This window comes from Pholcus phalangioides, unplaced genomic scaffold (assembly GCF_987345545.1).
Source record: "Pholcus phalangioides strain wild (caught in Gottingen) unplaced genomic scaffold, Ppha-v1.0 ptg000007l_1, whole genome shotgun sequence".
NCBI classification, from domain to species: domain Eukaryota; kingdom Metazoa; phylum Arthropoda; class Arachnida; order Araneae; family Pholcidae; genus Pholcus; species Pholcus phalangioides.
Genome location: NW_028301600.1, coordinates 4,519,004 through 4,536,665, shown reverse-complemented (window position 1 = coordinate 4,536,665; position 17,662 = coordinate 4,519,004). Strand labels below are relative to the sequence as shown.

General features: G+C 33.7%; 2 protein-coding genes across 4 annotated transcripts; one reads left to right on the top strand and one right to left on the bottom strand.

Moving 5' to 3' along the window:
- Positions 1-1,106: 1,106 nt before the first annotated feature.
- On the top strand, positions 1,107-11,649 carry LOC149084817 (uncharacterized). Of its 3 annotated transcripts, none has more exons than XM_089233850.1 (5): positions 1,107-1,201; positions 3,007-3,222; positions 5,967-6,106; positions 10,972-11,122; positions 11,429-11,649. In XM_089233850.1, the coding sequence occupies exons 2-5, from the start codon at positions 3,216-3,218 to the stop codon at positions 11,506-11,508; spliced, it is 378 nt and encodes a 125-aa protein (XP_089089976.1). In that variant the 5' UTR covers positions 1,107-1,201; positions 3,007-3,215; the 3' UTR covers positions 11,509-11,649. The 3 variants fall into 3 exon arrangements, with proteins under 3 accessions (XP_089089976.1, XP_089089977.1, XP_089089978.1); XM_089233851.1 differs by having other exon boundaries at positions 1,121-1,201; positions 3,028-3,222; XM_089233852.1 differs by having other exon boundaries at positions 1,124-1,201; positions 3,025-3,222.
- Positions 11,650-12,866: 1,217 nt separating this feature from the next.
- Trissin (trissin) lies at positions 12,867-17,316 on the bottom strand. The gene is made up of 2 exons (XM_089233849.1): positions 17,264-17,316; positions 12,867-13,334 (listed from the first exon to the last, which is right to left on the bottom strand). The coding sequence occupies exons 1-2, from the start codon at positions 17,292-17,294 to the stop codon at positions 12,988-12,990; spliced, it is 378 nt and encodes a 125-aa protein (XP_089089975.1). The 5' UTR covers positions 17,295-17,316; the 3' UTR covers positions 12,867-12,987.
- Positions 17,317-17,662: the final 346 nt, after the last annotated feature.

The window sequence follows — 17,662 nt, the reverse complement described above, 5'->3', positions numbered from 1 at the left end:
GTTATTTTCTGACTATTATTGTAACAGATTTTCAATCAAGCTTATTAAATTAAAATTTATTAGGGGGGATGGTCCATGATTTTGACTCTTCATGCTTTCTTATAGGAAAAATCTCCTTCCTTTAACGAAAATTTAAAATTTTCAACTCTTAATTTTTTTTTATGGACATTCTTATACACTTAAAGAGAGTATTTAGGATTTTAATATTGTTGGTTATATTTTTCTCGAATTTCAACTTCAAAAACATGTAGTTTTTTCAAAAATTACCCCGACTTTGGGCCGTAAAGTATTTTTGAATTATTTTAATAAAAAATTCTCTCGTAAAGTGTATGACAATTTAGTGTTGAAAAACACAAAAATTTCAAGATATTTTAACGAATAGTATTTCAAAAATACTACTTTTTCCTTATCTAAAAAAAAGTAATTTTTCAGAAAACGTCATTTTAATAGAAAGCATTGTCATGTATAATGCCTGCCGCGGTTAATATTAAAATATTTGAAAAATAAGTCTATTGAGAGGTAGAACAGAAACTCGAACGCAGTCGGACGCAGAAAATGTTATAGTATGTTAAAATTGAAAAATTTGAAAATGTACTTTTTAGAAATTTTGAGTGCACCAACCTCCTTAATTAACCTAGTATAAAATCCGAATAAAATAATTGAAAACATCATGTTTTGTATATTTTTTACAGTAGAAAAGTTCAAGGTTTATTGGAAAGTAAAACCAAACTCGTAGCGATGAAATTACGAGTTTAACGTGTTTTTTGTCATGTATTAACGTCACCCTTTACCTTGATCTGATTGCTGTTTATCTTTATTGCATTGTCTGTATTTTTTTATATTTTATATGAAAGGAAAAGTAGGTCGGAATTCTTTTTTGATGTGATGAGATTTTTCAGGTCAATAGGTCACTAGTATCAGCCACGTGTGTCTCTCAAAGTAAATCTATTATTAAGTTCTAGCGACGTTTTCTCAGTAAACGAAACTCTTGGCGGTATTCGTCGATATACACCTGAAGCTCGTACTAAAGAAGAAAATAAAATAAAAAAACACATGAGGCGAAAGACCTTTACTAGTATAAAACAGGGGCGCGGCTCTTCACAATTAGTAGAAGCTGTTGCGACGGCAAGCAATACACCTAACTTCAACCTCAGATAAATATTTTCAACGTGATTCGGAATGGAAAATCATAAATATTTTGGTAAGTCAATGAATATTTTATTATATTTAATCAAAAAAACCTCTATTTTTCAATCTATGCAGATGTTGGGAAATAATTCAGATTAATGAATTTTTATGAACATGAAATATTATCAGTATATTTTAAAATATTTCTCAAATTATTTTACGCATTGTAACATTTTCGCTCCATTGTGTACAGGCGTCGCTCGCTCTACGCGATTAATTGATTCCGCGAAATTGCATAAAGGGAGTTGAATTTTAGATGGAAAAGATAAGGCTAAGAGGTTGGTTCTCTTCAGAAATATTTAAAAAATTGAACCCAACAGTAAAATAACTTATTTTTAATAAATTAACTATTCAAACTTATATGAATAAATCCCGTGAATTTAGGCAATATGAATGAATTAAATTAATACTTCTTCTGTCTTCGCTACTTCTGATTGATTCTAGTGAGTGTGGATGTTTTCTTTCCTAATCAGTCTGGTATGATAGGCTGATAACTCTTTTTAATGAAACAGTCGAGATTTGGCTGACAAGCAGCATTTTTTGACTCCTTATGTACTTTAGTAGAAAAGTACTTGTTAGCTGGCTTTACTAAACCAGATAATTCCGCATATTTCTTGCAAATATGAAAATTCTAGTTCCACTAAAACCACTCTTTTTTTCCGATTGAATTTCTCATGGCATTATCAACGTGTTACCAAATGTTGTTCATCAGTGAGATCTGGTGAGTTGTATCTGAGAATTTCTCTCATATTCGTCTTCATAAAATCCAACGAATTTCATCGACAAAGGATTTAAATATGTTATATATATCTTCAATTTGCATGCCCATTTCCAGGATTAATGGAAATTCCCCAAAATTCTGAATTTGCAGGTTGTTTGAATTCGTAAAATTAACTTTTAAAAATCGCGTTATAGTGAAATCACGTAAAGCGAATGATACTTGTATCTTCATTTTTAACGGTTTTAAATTGTTTCAATGATTCTTTTTCAATTTAAGACCTAAGGTATACATGTGTGTACCTAACTCAACCGGTCCTTGTAAAGATATGGACCCAAATTAATTAATTTTCTTTTAAAAAGATATTTTCACATACAATAAACACAAATCAATCAAAAAAAATTTTAATAGTCAGTTTTGGCTCAGGTGTGAAGTGGATAAAATACCAATGAATTCATAGTTATTATTGGAGATATTCATATATGAATCTGAAATTTCATTCTCCAATTCGGATAGTTGAGATTTATTTATCAGCATATCGCACTGCTTGGAGAATACTGTCACAACTCAAAAAATGCTAATTTTCAGGAGAAGCAAGAAATAAATTTTTAATTTCTATTTCCTGAATTGTGAAGTGAATATACGTCTTTAGAATACTTACATTTTGTTATATTCAAGTATTTATTGCCATTTAAATATACTTTAATTATTTTTTGATGCCCATATTGCTCCTGTGATGTTAAATAAAATTTAAGATTTTTCGATTTGTGACGGTATTCTTCCAGGTGTGCGATATATTTTCTGATTATGGAAGTCTTTCAATGATTTTTATAGTCTTTCAGTGTCTTTCTGTCTATTAAGTTTTTCAATGATGTTATATTAAAAGAAATGAATTTGTGTCTTTTAACTATTCAAATGCTCAAGAATTTTTAGGAAATATGGTTAAATATAACATGAAATTAATCTAGATACTAGATACTATTCAATTTTTTTTGTGAACGAGCAATTAGGAATTCATGAAATGACGGCGTGGTCCATTTAACAACGATAGTTTTCAAGTGATGTAATAACTTAATTTGAATTGTATCACACGTGTTTAGAGTATGACTTGTTGATAGCAGCGTGACCTCACCAGCATCTTGATTGGAAAGAGGCGAGAAACCCGCATCCACATCTTTTCTCAATCCTCCTGAGGCTAATTTGCCATCATCCAGTTCCAGAAACATATTTGCAGCCAGTTGATAAGAATACAGTTTATTCCATCAGCAACGCCATCGTCATTGAATTTTGGAAATTACACAAAACAAAAATGAGAGGTAAGAAGTTTTCTTCGAATGTGTATTAATTGAATCGTCATGTTTAGGAAGGGAATTAAGACCAAAAATTTCAGTATTCTTTTGTACTCCAAGAGTTGTTCTACACATGAGTGGTAAGAAATAAATAAAAGCAGTCCCTAGAGGCAGACATAGGATAAAAAAAAAATTGGTGGTTATTGAATGAGCATTATACCACTTATAGTTCTTTTCGATTTACCAAAAACTTCATTTTTTCCTTTCCTAAACCTGACGATTCAATTACTTGTGCATATACGATCAAACCAAAAACTTAATCGTGAAATATCTTACTTAGTGTAAATTTAGTGTGGAATTGCGAATGTTTGAAAATTACCTATAATTAGAGTGCTCAGAAGCCAATCAGTGTAAATCCGGGATTATGCCATAAACGTTTGATAAAAGATCTTTTGCGAAACTTGAAAAGCAACCAATTAGCCTATTGGTTACATATGCTCAAATGTAACCAAAACGCTTATTGGTTGCATTTTTTTAAGTTTTATAAAAGATCATTTATTAAACTTTTATAGTATAAAGCCGGCCTAGTTCAATTTTCTGAAAATGACTTTGGTATTGCAAGTGCCTCTTCATTGCTAAAATTATAAGTTTTCCCAAAGCATTCCAGTCGCCATCTTTATAGTGTCACTTATACTAACCAAGGGAAAAAAGGATCCTTTTATCTCATTTTTAATGTTTATTAACTTACACTAATTGGCTTTTGAGCCCTCAGATTCTTAATTTATTTTAAATATAATAAAATATTATTTTAATTTTATTGTAGCATATATGTTACAGTAAATGTGATTAAAAAAAATCCCGTTTCTACACATAATTGCCGGCCATTTTTCTAAGTTTGATAAATTTAGCGAATTTATCACATTTATCGGTGATTATGTATATCCCCAGCTCGCATTAGTAAATATGGTAAATCGTCCAATTAAAATTCACTTTAAATGTCACTTTAAATTTACCGGGTATTTTGTCCAAACTTCAGTCCTGGATGATGAATTCAATCGGTGATGTTGATTACGTTTTAAAATATTTATTAATGTGAAGAAAGCTAACATTCCAAGACATATTTATACGTTTTTATCCTCATGGCACTTGTTTTCATTTAATTCAATTTTTATGGTAAAATATGTATAGTGCACCCATCACCAACGGGAAAAACTGATAAGTGGTTGGATTTAAGTGATATTTCCGCATGATGTCTTCCATATTTATCATAGTTACCAATTTAATCGGGAATTATGCATATCCACCGATAAAAGTAATAAATGTAAGAAAATTTATCAAACTTACCGAGACGATTGGTGATTATGCATGATTACCGATTTATCACATTTACCGCAACATATCCACTTAATAAATTATTTTATATATGTATAAATATTATCTATAAATACACGTACTGAATGTATGCATTATTGTATTGTATATATATTTCATTACAAAATATTCTCATTGTCATGCTATGGCATGAATCTGATAAATTTTTGCAATTTTTGATCGACCCCTTATGTTCGGGATCGACAACTGTCAATGAGAGATGCGTGCATTTCCCCTAAGAACGTGTGTTCTGCACCGCGCTAAGAATAGAGAATCTATTTTTAGTAACATCTCCAAGAAATCCATTCAACGTTTAAGAGCAACAATGCATCTTCTAAAAGAACTCAAAAATGAAAACGCGACAAACTGGAGACACTGTCCAGACATGCCAAGAGCTGGCGAAAAACCGACGCCTGACTGCGCCAACGCTACATTGTGGTGACCGTCTTGAATGGCTTCAAGTGACCTTCCATACACTAAAGGTGAGTCACGTAGACGAACGTGGTGAGAAAAACCTGATTAAAAATCGCCAAACTCACCAACTCAGCATCATCGAAATGTTTGTGTTCTGCCAATACACGGAGAGACTTCGTGATGTAAAGGGATCCTGGTTTTTCGAGAACCTCCGGGTTTCCGGGGCTCTGCGCTCCCGAACCTCTGCGTAAAAAGGACCTTTTCTTTTAAAACATTTTAAAGCAACTTCGTGCATTGCGCTGTCGGGAGAAACTACAATCAATATGTCTAATCGCATTCACCGAAAGCCACCAATAATCACCAAGCATGACCTCATGACGGCTGAACGAACTCAAAATATTGTGGAAGAAACTGTCGGCAAGCTGGCAATGATTCGTGCGCAGTGTTTTCTTCGCAATTGACGAGACTTTCGCGAAAGAACAATCGTTTGTGTCATCGAGATATGGAGCAAAAGTACCTGATTTTTTTTTTGAAGCGCTTCTTTCTTTTTTTAAATTTTTTTGTGTATTTTTTTTAGTGCAAAATTTTATTATTTTAACGTTAATGAGGAATACAGCAGAGCCTAAATATACCTCGCGTTATTTCGTTAATATTTCTTACATTTAATATTTTATCTACTATGTTGCTTTGAATTTTATTTTTGTGCCATAGTATGGCGAATGTCCCAAGCATTTGTTCATCCATCAACTTCCCCTAATATGTGTTTAATAAAGATAACGTTTAAAATGTACTTCTCCCTATATCGACTCGGCAAAATTAATTCTCGCTTTGTTTTTTTGTCATCTCTCCTCTTCCCTCCTACTTTCAGCTCCCCCACACAAGTTAAACTTTGATATGATTTTTTTATATTATTCTTTCTTGACACTCATTTCATATTTTTCAGCCTAAAAATTACTTTTACTAATTAATATCATTATTTGCTTCAGTATCCAGCACATACGCAGTATTCTTCATCGTCATATCGAGCTTCGCCATTTCTTATGTCACTCCGCAGTTCTTCACAAAAACCGCCAACTCAATACCTCGAATGGGAAGACGCTCAGATGCACTTATGCCAAATTTAGTGGTGAGTGAATTTTGAATTCCCGAAATTCAATCTTTACCCCGTCTAATGTTTCTGACATAATATAGCTTCGGAAGTTCTATGGAAGAAATATAAAACACCGTTCTTTCGCTTGCCAAGTGTGTGCGCCAATTTGAGACAAGAATTTTTTGTGTGAGTAGATAAAACACGCGTTTTTCCACTCGAAGTCTTTTTTTTTTCGCTGCTCTTTTTTGCTTGAGAAGTTGTATATAAGAATAATTTTGACAGTGAGAGGATTAAAACCGACACTAGTGCGTTATCAAATTAAAAATATTCTCAAGTGTAATATGGAAAGGCGTGAAGTTATTGAAAATATTGGGAGGTCCTCAATCCCAATATTTCTTTAAGTATCCATCAATATGGTAGCAAATATTGAGTGGTCTCAGGCTCATGCACGGTTACAAGTTTATTCCTACGATAATTCGGCATCATATAGTTCGTTAGCAGTTTATTTGGCTGTATACAGGATTGATACCATCGACCGCCTAATAATTTTACACACGTGTTTCCTTGTGAAAAAATAATACAGAAAAGTGTTTTTTCCGTCTTAGGACGAGATGAATATTAAGGGAGTTATAACGTTTTAAAATTTTGCGACGTGTCAGTCTCATAACGGCCAGTTACGCGTCAAACACCCAACGAAAGATAATTTTTTCCCAATGCTGCGGGTTGCCGCTAATTGGAAATGAACTGAAATATTCAGTCCCGTTAGAAGCCAAGTTCAATTAGTTTCTTTCACGATTGACGCTTTTTTCCTCTTTGTGTAGTGATGTTAGCCTTATTACGTGATTCCTTTGCCCCACTATATTGACAAATTCATCACCACATTTGCAAAATTTTAACCAAACGCGATCTATTGGAAAAACTGTTTTCTCAAAATCAACACTTTTTTGCCAAAATGTAGTAATTTTCTTTCCTTCACTATTAAGTAATATTTTTGAGGGAAAAGGCGAAGAAAAAAAAACTTGTTTGCACAGCTTTAGCTTTCTTGATTACTCCCAGGGTTACTATAAGCTCAAAAAAGCCAAGTTATACTTTTGGTTCACTTTGGGTGAGTTTGGCAGGATTTTGAATTAACGGCACAAATTTTTAATGCGTTGATGGATAACTCCGTAATTATGGATCGAATAAAAAAAATGGCAAACAGTTTTTTCCATATCAGTTTTTTTACCAGGAATCACTTGTGTAATTTTTGGGTGGTTGATAGTATCCACCCCGTACAGTTATTTGTCTTTCATATTATACCGAATAGTTCTTTTCGACATGATTTCATATGATCTTTTCGACATATGCTTGAGAATTAATTTATCGTTTGTATTATTTATATTTTTATATACATATTTCACTCCGCGTCGTTTCGCTGATATGTGGATGATGCTAGAATATAAAAGCTCTGTTTAAGAGGAAGGAAAAAAAATCAGGGGTGTCGGAAGTGTTTCATATAAATTTTTTTTTTTAATTTGTGGATAAATTCTGGTGTGCTCAGACGAATGCCAAAAAGTACTGGGAATGCTTGAGCACCCATGGCTCTGACGCAACAGTTTTACCTGCAAAATTAATATAAACATCCCCCCCCAATGTAGGAAGTTTTAAAATATCTCATTTAAAATAAACGAGGCTTGTTTTATTGTTTTGAAAAAACGAAAAACAAATAATAACAAATAATTGTATCCCGGACGAAAATCGCTATCTGCTGTAATGACAAAGTTTCACTCACAGGTGTCCCCCAATCTCCATATACCACATCGGCTATTGCTATTGAATCACTAAAATCTGTTTGTGCAAGTGTAATCCTGTATTTAATCTACTCAAGGGTTTAATAGCCAGGGTCACACTCGTGTCAATGCTGGACCTTTCGCAAATACGTTTGCTTTCAATTATTTGCCTTTTCCTGATGCAAATAAGCAGCATCGACATAGGCTGGCTTAACACTGGCCAAGCTTCGCCCAATATTCCTTGGCGAATATTTGCCAAGAACAAGAACAGAACTAGTTTTTTCCAGAACAGCCTTCGTGTTGTGACTGTTGCCTTTCTTCGACCAACGCGTGGCCAGACGGATTGGAAGATCAGGAGGAAGGCAGAACCTTTGACTTGGGTTGGAAGCTCGAAGGTACTCTACCAGCCTTCCAATACCTTTCCAATCGCCAACATTTGACGATCACTGCCAATGGTGGAGTGACCGCACTACTTGCTCATGGAACGTATTGGGCCAGCGTTGACAAAAGTGTGGCCATGTGACTTAACTAGAATAATCTTTTTTTTTTCCTTGTTTTCTCAAAAAACCGAGGTTTCCGCTTTTGGCGGATCCTTGCATGAGAGAGGAAGAAATACATTTCATTGAAAGAAGGAGCGAGAAAAAACATTGCAGGGGTTAATTTGTTCTGATGTTGTTATCACGTGTTTATTGATATACAGGGTTTCTATAATCAAAATTTCAGAGATGTGCTCTGAACTGTCAACAGCATATAATGCCCATCGAAAAAAAAGAAAATGTTAGAAAGTTTAAGGGTATCCGACTACGTTCGAGAGCCCTTTTCTATAAAATGGTACAGGAGTGAACTTTAATAGCATTCATTATGTGATAGTGTCTCGAAATGATGAAAACAGTAACAAATTTTGGTCTACCTATGTCATTTTCTATAAAAAAGTCATTTTTATGTCAAATTTTAAGCAAAATTCATGTGATATTCGAAACACGATTGCAAATAATTTTTTAATGAAATGTTTTGTGATTTTCATAGTACTTTGACTAGTGATGTGGCAGGTTCAGAAACAAAATTTAAAGAATTGTATGATATGCTCATAAGTTACATCCAAATACGTTAATGTGCGTGTGAATTTTTTGAAATTTCATTCTGCATTTCGTCTACGAAACACTAATTCAAAACTTATATGTGATAGACCTTAGATTTTGATTCATAACCTCAACAATATATAGCAAAATATCATATTAAAATTTCGTAATGATACAATGAATAGATTTTTAGAAATCATGTCAAAAACTCAAGTAAAATGTCAAACATACCATTTTTCGTAAAACACTTTTAAAGTTTTCATTCACGGATTACCTGTATGTACAAACACAACACTAAAGTGAACGTAACTTCGGTTCTGAGCGTCATATAAACAAAACAAGGCTGTTTTGGAATCAAGGAATAGAGCTTTCATAAAAAATATAAAAAATAATCGATATTTGCTTCCAAAATGACGTTTTCAATGTAGTTGTATACTTTAATGAAGGGAATGGGAAGAATTTTCGAAATATTTTAAACACCGAAAATCTTAACTCCACGTCATATTCTCTAGTGAAAAAATTAAACCTTGAAATGACGTTTCAGTAGTTTCGTCACATTTTTTTACCAACTACTTTTTTTTTAATTATTTTATTTTTCTCACAAAAATTATCTTTTTTTTTCATTTGTTTGTTATTTTGTTCATTAATATGTATTTTTGTTAGCTCTATCCATTATAAATTTGCAATGTGTCAACCAGTTTGGGTCTCTTGAACCATTGGCACATTTTTTTTCTCATTTTGCATTTCTGTAAGAAATGAAATTAACCAATTAAAATTGAAACAGCCACACATCTACAATTTTCGTATAAAACATCTATATATAGTCATAAACTTATTTCTGTAGTCTTAATGTCTCTGCTATCCTTCATTAAGGGTGGTATTCACCGACATGGTTTAAACCAGTGTTTGATGGGCAAACATTTTTTTGGAGTTGGCCAAAAAACAGATAGGAAAAATTTTGGCGAGCCGGACATATTCGGACTGATTTACAATTGGAATTTTTATACTTAGAAAGTATGTGTTGTATACTTTGAATACTATTACAGTTTCATTGCAAATGACACACAATGGGTTATTCTTTACGACTGCTAAACGATAATTAAGTATATTTGAATAAATTTATGCATATATATTTGCTGCACGTGTTCCATTTTTTTGCCCCTACGCAAAAGTTTTTAAATCAATTTCTATTCAAATTCTCGCGACTACGTTTTCCATACAGGAAAAAAAGGAATACCTCTCATGAATGAATTTTTCAAAACACTGAAACTGAAAATTTCTCTATGCTATGATTTTTTAAATCTGCGGCGGGCTGGATGGAACCTCTAACCTGGCCGTAGTTTACCTATCGCTAATTTAAACCATAGACACAATTTTTGGATAGGAGATTGGCACGGATTGGTTAAATTCAGATTTTTAACCAATCCGTGTCGATCGTCTATTCAAAAAAATTGTGACTACAGTTTAATCCAGTGTTTCTCAAGGTGTGCGTCGCGGCTCCTAGGGGAGTCGCCAACCTTTGTCGGAGGCGTCGCGACGAACTGGAAATATTGATTTGTGTGCTTGTTTATGCTTTGAAGTGGTTCTTTTATAGGTGAAAATATCTACTATACTATTTTGGGGAGTCGCAAATGAACCATGAATTAGGCAAGAGTGCCACGGGTGACAAAAGTTTGAAAACCACTGGTTTTATCCATGTCGGGAAGGTATTTATAATCATTGATATAACAAGTCAGTTCTAATACGTACGATGAACACAGCTCTAATTTCAAGAATAGGTGAAGTAATCTAAAAAAATTCTCCGCTTCGTTTTTTGTAAAATTTAACCCAAAAACCACATCGGATATAAGCAAATTCGGAATACCATACTGGTATGTATACTTAGAAACAAAATCCGCTTTCATTGCGAGAAAAAATAGATATATTATAAATATTTTTAATTTTTTTAATCATGGAGAGAAGCACTTTATTCTATTTATTCGCATAGTTTTTTTTTATGTTTATATAAAAAAAAGAGATAAGTATTATTCATTCACTTTAATTTCGAAATCAGAAAAGGGTGGCGCGCACATTGAAATTCATCATCGAGATGGTTGAAGAATACGATGTTAATGGAAATGGTGAACTTGATCCGGAAGAACTAATGGAAATACCTCTAATCCAAAATGCTGTCAAGAGTTACGTTGATGCCCGTGATCTTAGAGGTGAGAGTTTTTAATACGTAGTAATGTCATTGACATCATCGCTGTTTAAAGACACATTTCCAACAAGGATATTGTTCTGTTGTCATTGCATAATATGTAATCATTCAATTTCTAGCACAATTGTCACTTGTTTTTAATACAAATGATTTTATAATTAAGACATGATCAGATAGCAAAGTAATCCTTCTGTGGACAACAAATTCTTGGACATTTTTCAGAATAAGAACAGGATTTTTTTTGAATAGTTTTTCCATTAAATAATGTGTGTATGAAATATATGTTTCATTTTTCTCTCTATGTATCCAGATTTGCGTTCGGATCAAGTCCAGAAAAATAGAGACCAATTGCCCAACAGTGAAAACGTCATTTCAAACATATCGATGTAGAAACATATCGGTGGAACATTTGGAAATAATTATATATATTTTGGAATTACAAACGTGGCTGTACATATTATGCTTGTAACAATGTTGCAGGCTTTAAATGTCGAATGTGAGTTGTACTTTGAATAAATTATTGTGTATGCAGATCGTGTATGGCTTTCTTACTTTATAGTTTTTATTTTACATTTTTAGTATAATATCAAAATTAAGGTGACAAGGGACGTTCGAAATGAAGAATTATATATTTCTTTAATGTTTTTAGCTAATGCGTTTTTAAATACATAGTCTAAACACATGCATTAAATGCATTTTGGTGTATCTAATCAAGTTAATTGGAAAAATTTTATGTTTGATGAATACTTTATTTAAAAATAAAATGAGCTCGGCATGAAAAAAAATATCCAGAAAATATATGCTTCCTTGATATCTCAGACTGAGAAAAAAAACCGTCTATTTTCTCTGTCTCTACCGCCCCACCTGGGAGTCATTTGCTGAAGTTAAGAGAGGCTACTGATGCTTCTACTTTAGCGCCTCACGTCACAGTGCATGAAATAAAGACAGGGTCGTGTCTTCAGATGGCAGCATGTTTGCCTGGAATTCAAGACGGCCTTTGTCCGAGTCCCGTCCGAGACCCGATGACCTTTCTTTCCGAGTTACCTCGGCATAATATCCAGAAAATGTATTTCTTTAAAATAAGCTATATTTTTCCCCTGCGCTTTCTATTTGGATTAAATCCATATTTTTTTATTTTTCTTCCAAAGACACGCACAAACATTTATAAGCATGTATTTCAAGATATGTGGAATGGGACATGAGAAAAAAAAATGCTGCAAAAGGACAATTTTTTGGCCTTTTTTAATAATTAAATCATTTTTTATGCAATGAATATTGATGCATTTGCAAATTAGTTCTTAGTTATCTCACATATCTCACGATAGGTCATAAGTAATAATTACAAGGGACATTTTGCCCCTTGTAAACCAAATTTACTTTAAATTTCTCCTCATTTTACACTTATGACCTATAAACAAAATGTACTTTGCGGAAACGCTAGTTTATGAAGAAAAATAAACACGGAGAAAACTACTTGCAGAAATGAACATGTCATTTCTCGTAGACAACCGTGGTTTTTCAATTATAAAAATTAGAATAGAAAAACGACTAGCAAACAGATTTCAACGCGGTTGGTTTAAAAATATTTTACCCAAATTCCGCTATTTTTTATTGAAGAAATTTTTAGTTTTATGATTTTTGAGAATGTCCCGTATCCCCTTAAATTATTTTTTGAGTTACTAGTAAAAATTAAAAAAGTATAAATAAGAGTACTCAAAACCTGATTCCACAATGAACTACATGTTTTATTGATATGGTATGTTGTATTCGTTGTAAGTACAACGCATTTCAGAAGATTTGTGGAACTTATATAATACCGAATAACAAGATCGTACCCCATATGGGTGCCTTGTACGGTAACTTGATTTTTTAGTACTGGTAGTTATAGGTCTGATCATTGTTACCTGAACTTCGGTTAGAAATTCTGTCCAATATTCTGTACCATCTACCAATCACGAAGGGTTTCGAACGTGGTGAAGAGAATCCGGATAACGAAGGATCGTCAATTATTCTCTTGTCGTCGGACGTATCGAACACTGAAGAATCTTCTATTGGTGGTTCACTTCTTTTGCGGTTGTAGTTGAAGCAGCAAGCCCGGAACATTGCTGTGCCACAAGCATTTGCGCATTCGGGACCGCACGCGTTGCAAGCCAAAGATGCAACGTGTGCCGGAGGTAGGAACGTCAGTAGCATCAACATAGTGACAAGGTAGAAACCTTGTAGAAGAAATGATAGTATAAATAAATAGTATATAATAGTATATATAAAATATAATAGAAGAAAAAAAAACTTTTTGGGAAAAGTGAAAAAATTAAAAAGTTAAAGTATACACTGAAGTGCCAGAAAAACTGGTACGGATGAGCATTAGTAGAAGAAAACCTTTGAAGAAGAAATGTAACCAATCAACGTAAGTCGATGCGGTCAGCAGCGCCTATATAAAACGATAGGTAGCCAGGAAAGCTGTTAGAGACAAATTTCTGCTGCTAAATTGCCGGGTTATCACGATTTAAGTTACTTTGAACGTGGTTAAGTAGTTGGCGCTCGTGAGATGGGCCCCAGCACTCCTTAGGAAGAGATGAAATTTGGATTTTTGTGCACAACCATCGCAAGTGCGTATCATGAACATAAAAAATCCTGAAAAAAAAATCAAACATCCGACAAAAGTGCAGGTGGAAAAAAAGACTGAAGGAATGAGACCATCGGCGTCTAACAAGAATCGTTTCGCAAGATAGACGTGCAACACTGTCTCAAATTCCTTACAGTCGTGAATGCGAACTGTACAACGGTCCCCCCTTGATATGGGCTTTCGGAGCTGAAGGACCACTCAAATGCCTTTGATTACTAAACTAAATGACCAGGCTGTGTCGCACCAGCGACAAAAACCAAGACTAACATCATTAATGAAATTGAGACATTAATTCTCGCAAACTTCGTAAAGTCTCGTAAAACTCTTCGTAAAGAAGATAAATGAATGAATTAATAAATAAAATGCGTTTGGTCCGCATTTATGCTGTTTTTCCCAATTTTTTTTTTCACAAATACAAACATGTAATACACAAATCTAGACATGTGTTACACCAATACCAACATATAATACACAAAAAATAAAATGGATGCACACATATTACAAACAAACACTTTGTAGCCTTAAGGGACTGAAAAGTCCTTCCAGCAGGCCTAAAGGAGAGAGAATAAGCTATAGAATATTTTTTCTTTCTTTTGCAACAGCATTATTATATTTATTAGATATGTGTTCAAATGTATTTTCGCTTATCTCTTTTTTTCTTCAAATATCTCAGCGAATATTGCATTTAGAAACGACAATTTTTTTCGGCCACGAGAGAGAGCAAAAACTTTCTAATTGGGGTTTTGAGCACAGAGTGTCCGTATAAACAGTTAGATTTTATTTCAATAACTATACAACCCTTGCAATATGAATGGCCACACCTCCAATCTGAGGTCCACACGTTATTTGGATACGTTTTATAATTGAAAGCATGCCTCTATCTAGGACCAACGCTTTGCCAGTAATTTGCAATGAGTGCTGTTAGCTTGTTAGCTATGCACCCAGTATATAGTAGAAAAAATACATTATATAGGGGAAAAAACGGGGAAGGAAAATTGTCTATTTCGCCTATGACCTCGACCGTTCGATATATGTGTTTCGTACTTCTCATATGTACATGTTCTACTAGCTATGATCAGAAACGCATAAAATGGCCATGAATTAAATAAACAAATTATTCAATATTGACATTAAATAAGTCTATCGACGATATTTTATCGTGTATAAGGAACCATTTTTCGCCAAAAACTGGATCTCAAAAAGTACAGGGGGTTCTTACATATGGATAGTATTATAGATATTATCAAATTACTCAATTCTTTGCAGTTTACAATCAGAGTGACTCTGACGATAAGAATGAACTAGCTGATGTAGCTGATTATGATGTATGAGAGGAATTTAATTGGTTCCTGAATACTTTTTTCTAGGTTTTAAACCCGAAAAATATCGGGATTCCTTATATATGTTAAAATACGGTAGTTTTTAAAGAAAAAGACTTGTTTTTTTCTCTTCAACTCTTCGTGTGCTTTACGCAGTTTAAACCTCCTTATTCATAATAAGTTTATTAATATACACTTGAGTTGCAATATTATGCTGCTAAATTGATTTATTAATCATTCAATTATTATCGACATAATGATTAGTAGGGCCTGGAAGCACTAAAAATGCCTAAAATAGGCACTATAAAAAGCATTTATAATAAAACGGAAAAGTAACTAATATGCGATTATAAGGGTCCGAGTACTGTCTAAAATTGACTGCAATCACTGAATCTACTGTTTAATAATAGATTATAATAACTGCATTAACAGCTAAATTGATAAAATATTGTGCCAAAAAAAGTGTTTGTGGTCCTTCAAAGTTTAGTTGGAGTTCGATTCAATCGAAAATTTATTATGTAATTTACCGTACACAAAGTAGTACTAGCTGAAATTGAAGAATAATTATATCAAACTGTATGTACAATATAACGTTTTCACGCGTAATTATTTAAAAAGCATTTTATAATAATTACATATTTTTCTCAAATTTTTCAGACATCGAGCTTTGTATTTGATTGGTTTGAGCATCGATTTAAAAAAAAATCTCAAATTCTGGAGATGATTTTCGAATACTTAAATAAAAAAGCCTTGTCATGGTTGTGTGTTTGCAGAGTATTTAGGGTTTAGAAAAATAAAATCAAAACATATATGGGCCAGGGACCTGTCAGCTCCTACCCCACCCTGTGGGAGCCACGACCATAAGACATGCTATTGAGGCAGTTATCGGTCAGCTATTCATCTATAATGCTGCGCAGCGCGTGAGAAAGACATGTTACGTGAAGCATTGTGGGGAAACGAACTTTTCTAATTTAATCTCAGCTTTTCTTATACATGAGTTGCTTTTGTATAGAACTCTTAATATCTTGATGCGAATTCGACGGTACGTTGATTGCCGCTGTATCTGAAAATTATTGGTCACTTCTATGCCAATTTCCCTGTCTCTCAAGAATTTGGCAAATAGGCGTTAAAAATGGGGCCAGGAGGGCGAAAGGCTTGCTGATAAATTAATACCAAGGGTTGAATTAATGCCTTCGTCCTGGACTGAAGTCTGCTGTAAGGGTTTGGGGAACCTTACCTACAGAGGGATATAGATTTCGCTGAGAGAGGGTGCAGAGAAGAGATACGCGTGCTCTGGTTGGTACACGAGGCTTGGGCTATGAAGAGAGACTTGATACATTGGAAGACTGTAGGTGTCGGGGGGATATGATCGAAATTTTTTAAATTTTCAACTGGATGGATAGGATGGACTATGAATTACTAATTCACCGCCAATCGACTGCTTCGACAAGGACACACCAGTGCCGATTTGTAAGAAACAACTCGAGGTTGTGGTGTCGCAGGCAATGTTTCGCTAATAGGGTTGTTAATAAATGTAATAGCTTACTCCCGGCGGTAGTAAATTCTAAAAAAATTGGCAGGTTTCAAAAAAATACCATGAACATATTCGGGTAGATCGAGAAGCTACCTATTCTTAGATAAGACAAACATAAATATTTTTTGTGGGCAGTGTATTATCTTTTATCATGTATAAATAGATTTTAGTTTATATAATTGCACTTTTAATGGAAAGGTTGCTGTATTTTAGAGATATGTGACATCCATATTTGTTACGGGCATCTTTTCTCAGTCACCTCGTTGTTCATTTTGCCTGTTGTGGTCCTGTATTTGCATTTGAAGATTTAAAAAATATATACCCTTCAAGTTCTCAATGCTAAAAATATCCAAGTTCTACAGACTTTATAATTCACGAATAAACATAAAACAATGTCGAAATGAGTATTTACGGCAGGAAAAATTCAAAAAAAGGTATTTTCACGAGTAAAGTTTGAAAATAGGCAAAAAAGAGGGCATTTATGACATTTTGCTTGATCTTCCGGGCTCTAATAATTAGCTATAGAAATTTCTTTATTGCTGTACAAAATAGGCAATGAGCTCCAGTTCGAAGAAAAATCAGCTTTGGTCTTTCGGTTAACCAAATAAGCCCATGATTATTCAGAAATGCTAAGCAAATGCAATTTTGGTAAATAAATCCACTTACCTACTGTTTGGTTGATTTGACGCTGGGACATGACCTCTCCCACCTGAAATGGATACATTGAATGCGCTGAGTTCAAACTCAACGGTGCTTTTATCATTAGCTGAAGGTGACAAAAAAAATGTACTGTCCATTGAGCATGTCCAATGTATATTTGACATACGCTGAAAATACGCCGAGGACAAGTAGTACGTGGCGGTTTTTTTTCTTTTTTCTATCCGATAAGCTACTCTCCCGAGTTGGTTCCCAAAACGAAAGCCACCTTGGGAATCATCTCCTACGAACACCTTCTAGAATGTTCTATAGTCTTCTGGGACATCTTCTTTACCAACTTTGTCAAAGTGAAAGAAATACCTCATAAGTTCTTATGTTACTTCATTAGGAGGTGATTAAGAAGACTTT

Coding starts and splice junctions, on each gene's coding strand:
- LOC149084817 (XM_089233850.1), top strand. Junction 6,107..10,971: donor CACTTATGCCAAATTTAGTG/GTGAGTGAATTT, acceptor TTTCGAAATCAG/AAAAGGGTGGCGCGCACATT. Junction 11,123..11,428: donor TGATGCCCGTGATCTTAGAG/GTGAGAGTTTTT, acceptor CTATGTATCCAG/ATTTGCGTTCGGATCAAGTC.
- Trissin (XM_089233849.1), bottom strand. CDS start 17,294: ATGTCCCAGCGTCAAATCAACCAAACAGTAG. Junction 13,335..17,263: donor TCAAATCAACCAAACAGTAG/GTAAGTGGATTT, acceptor TTCTTCTACAAG/GTTTCTACCTTGTCACTATG.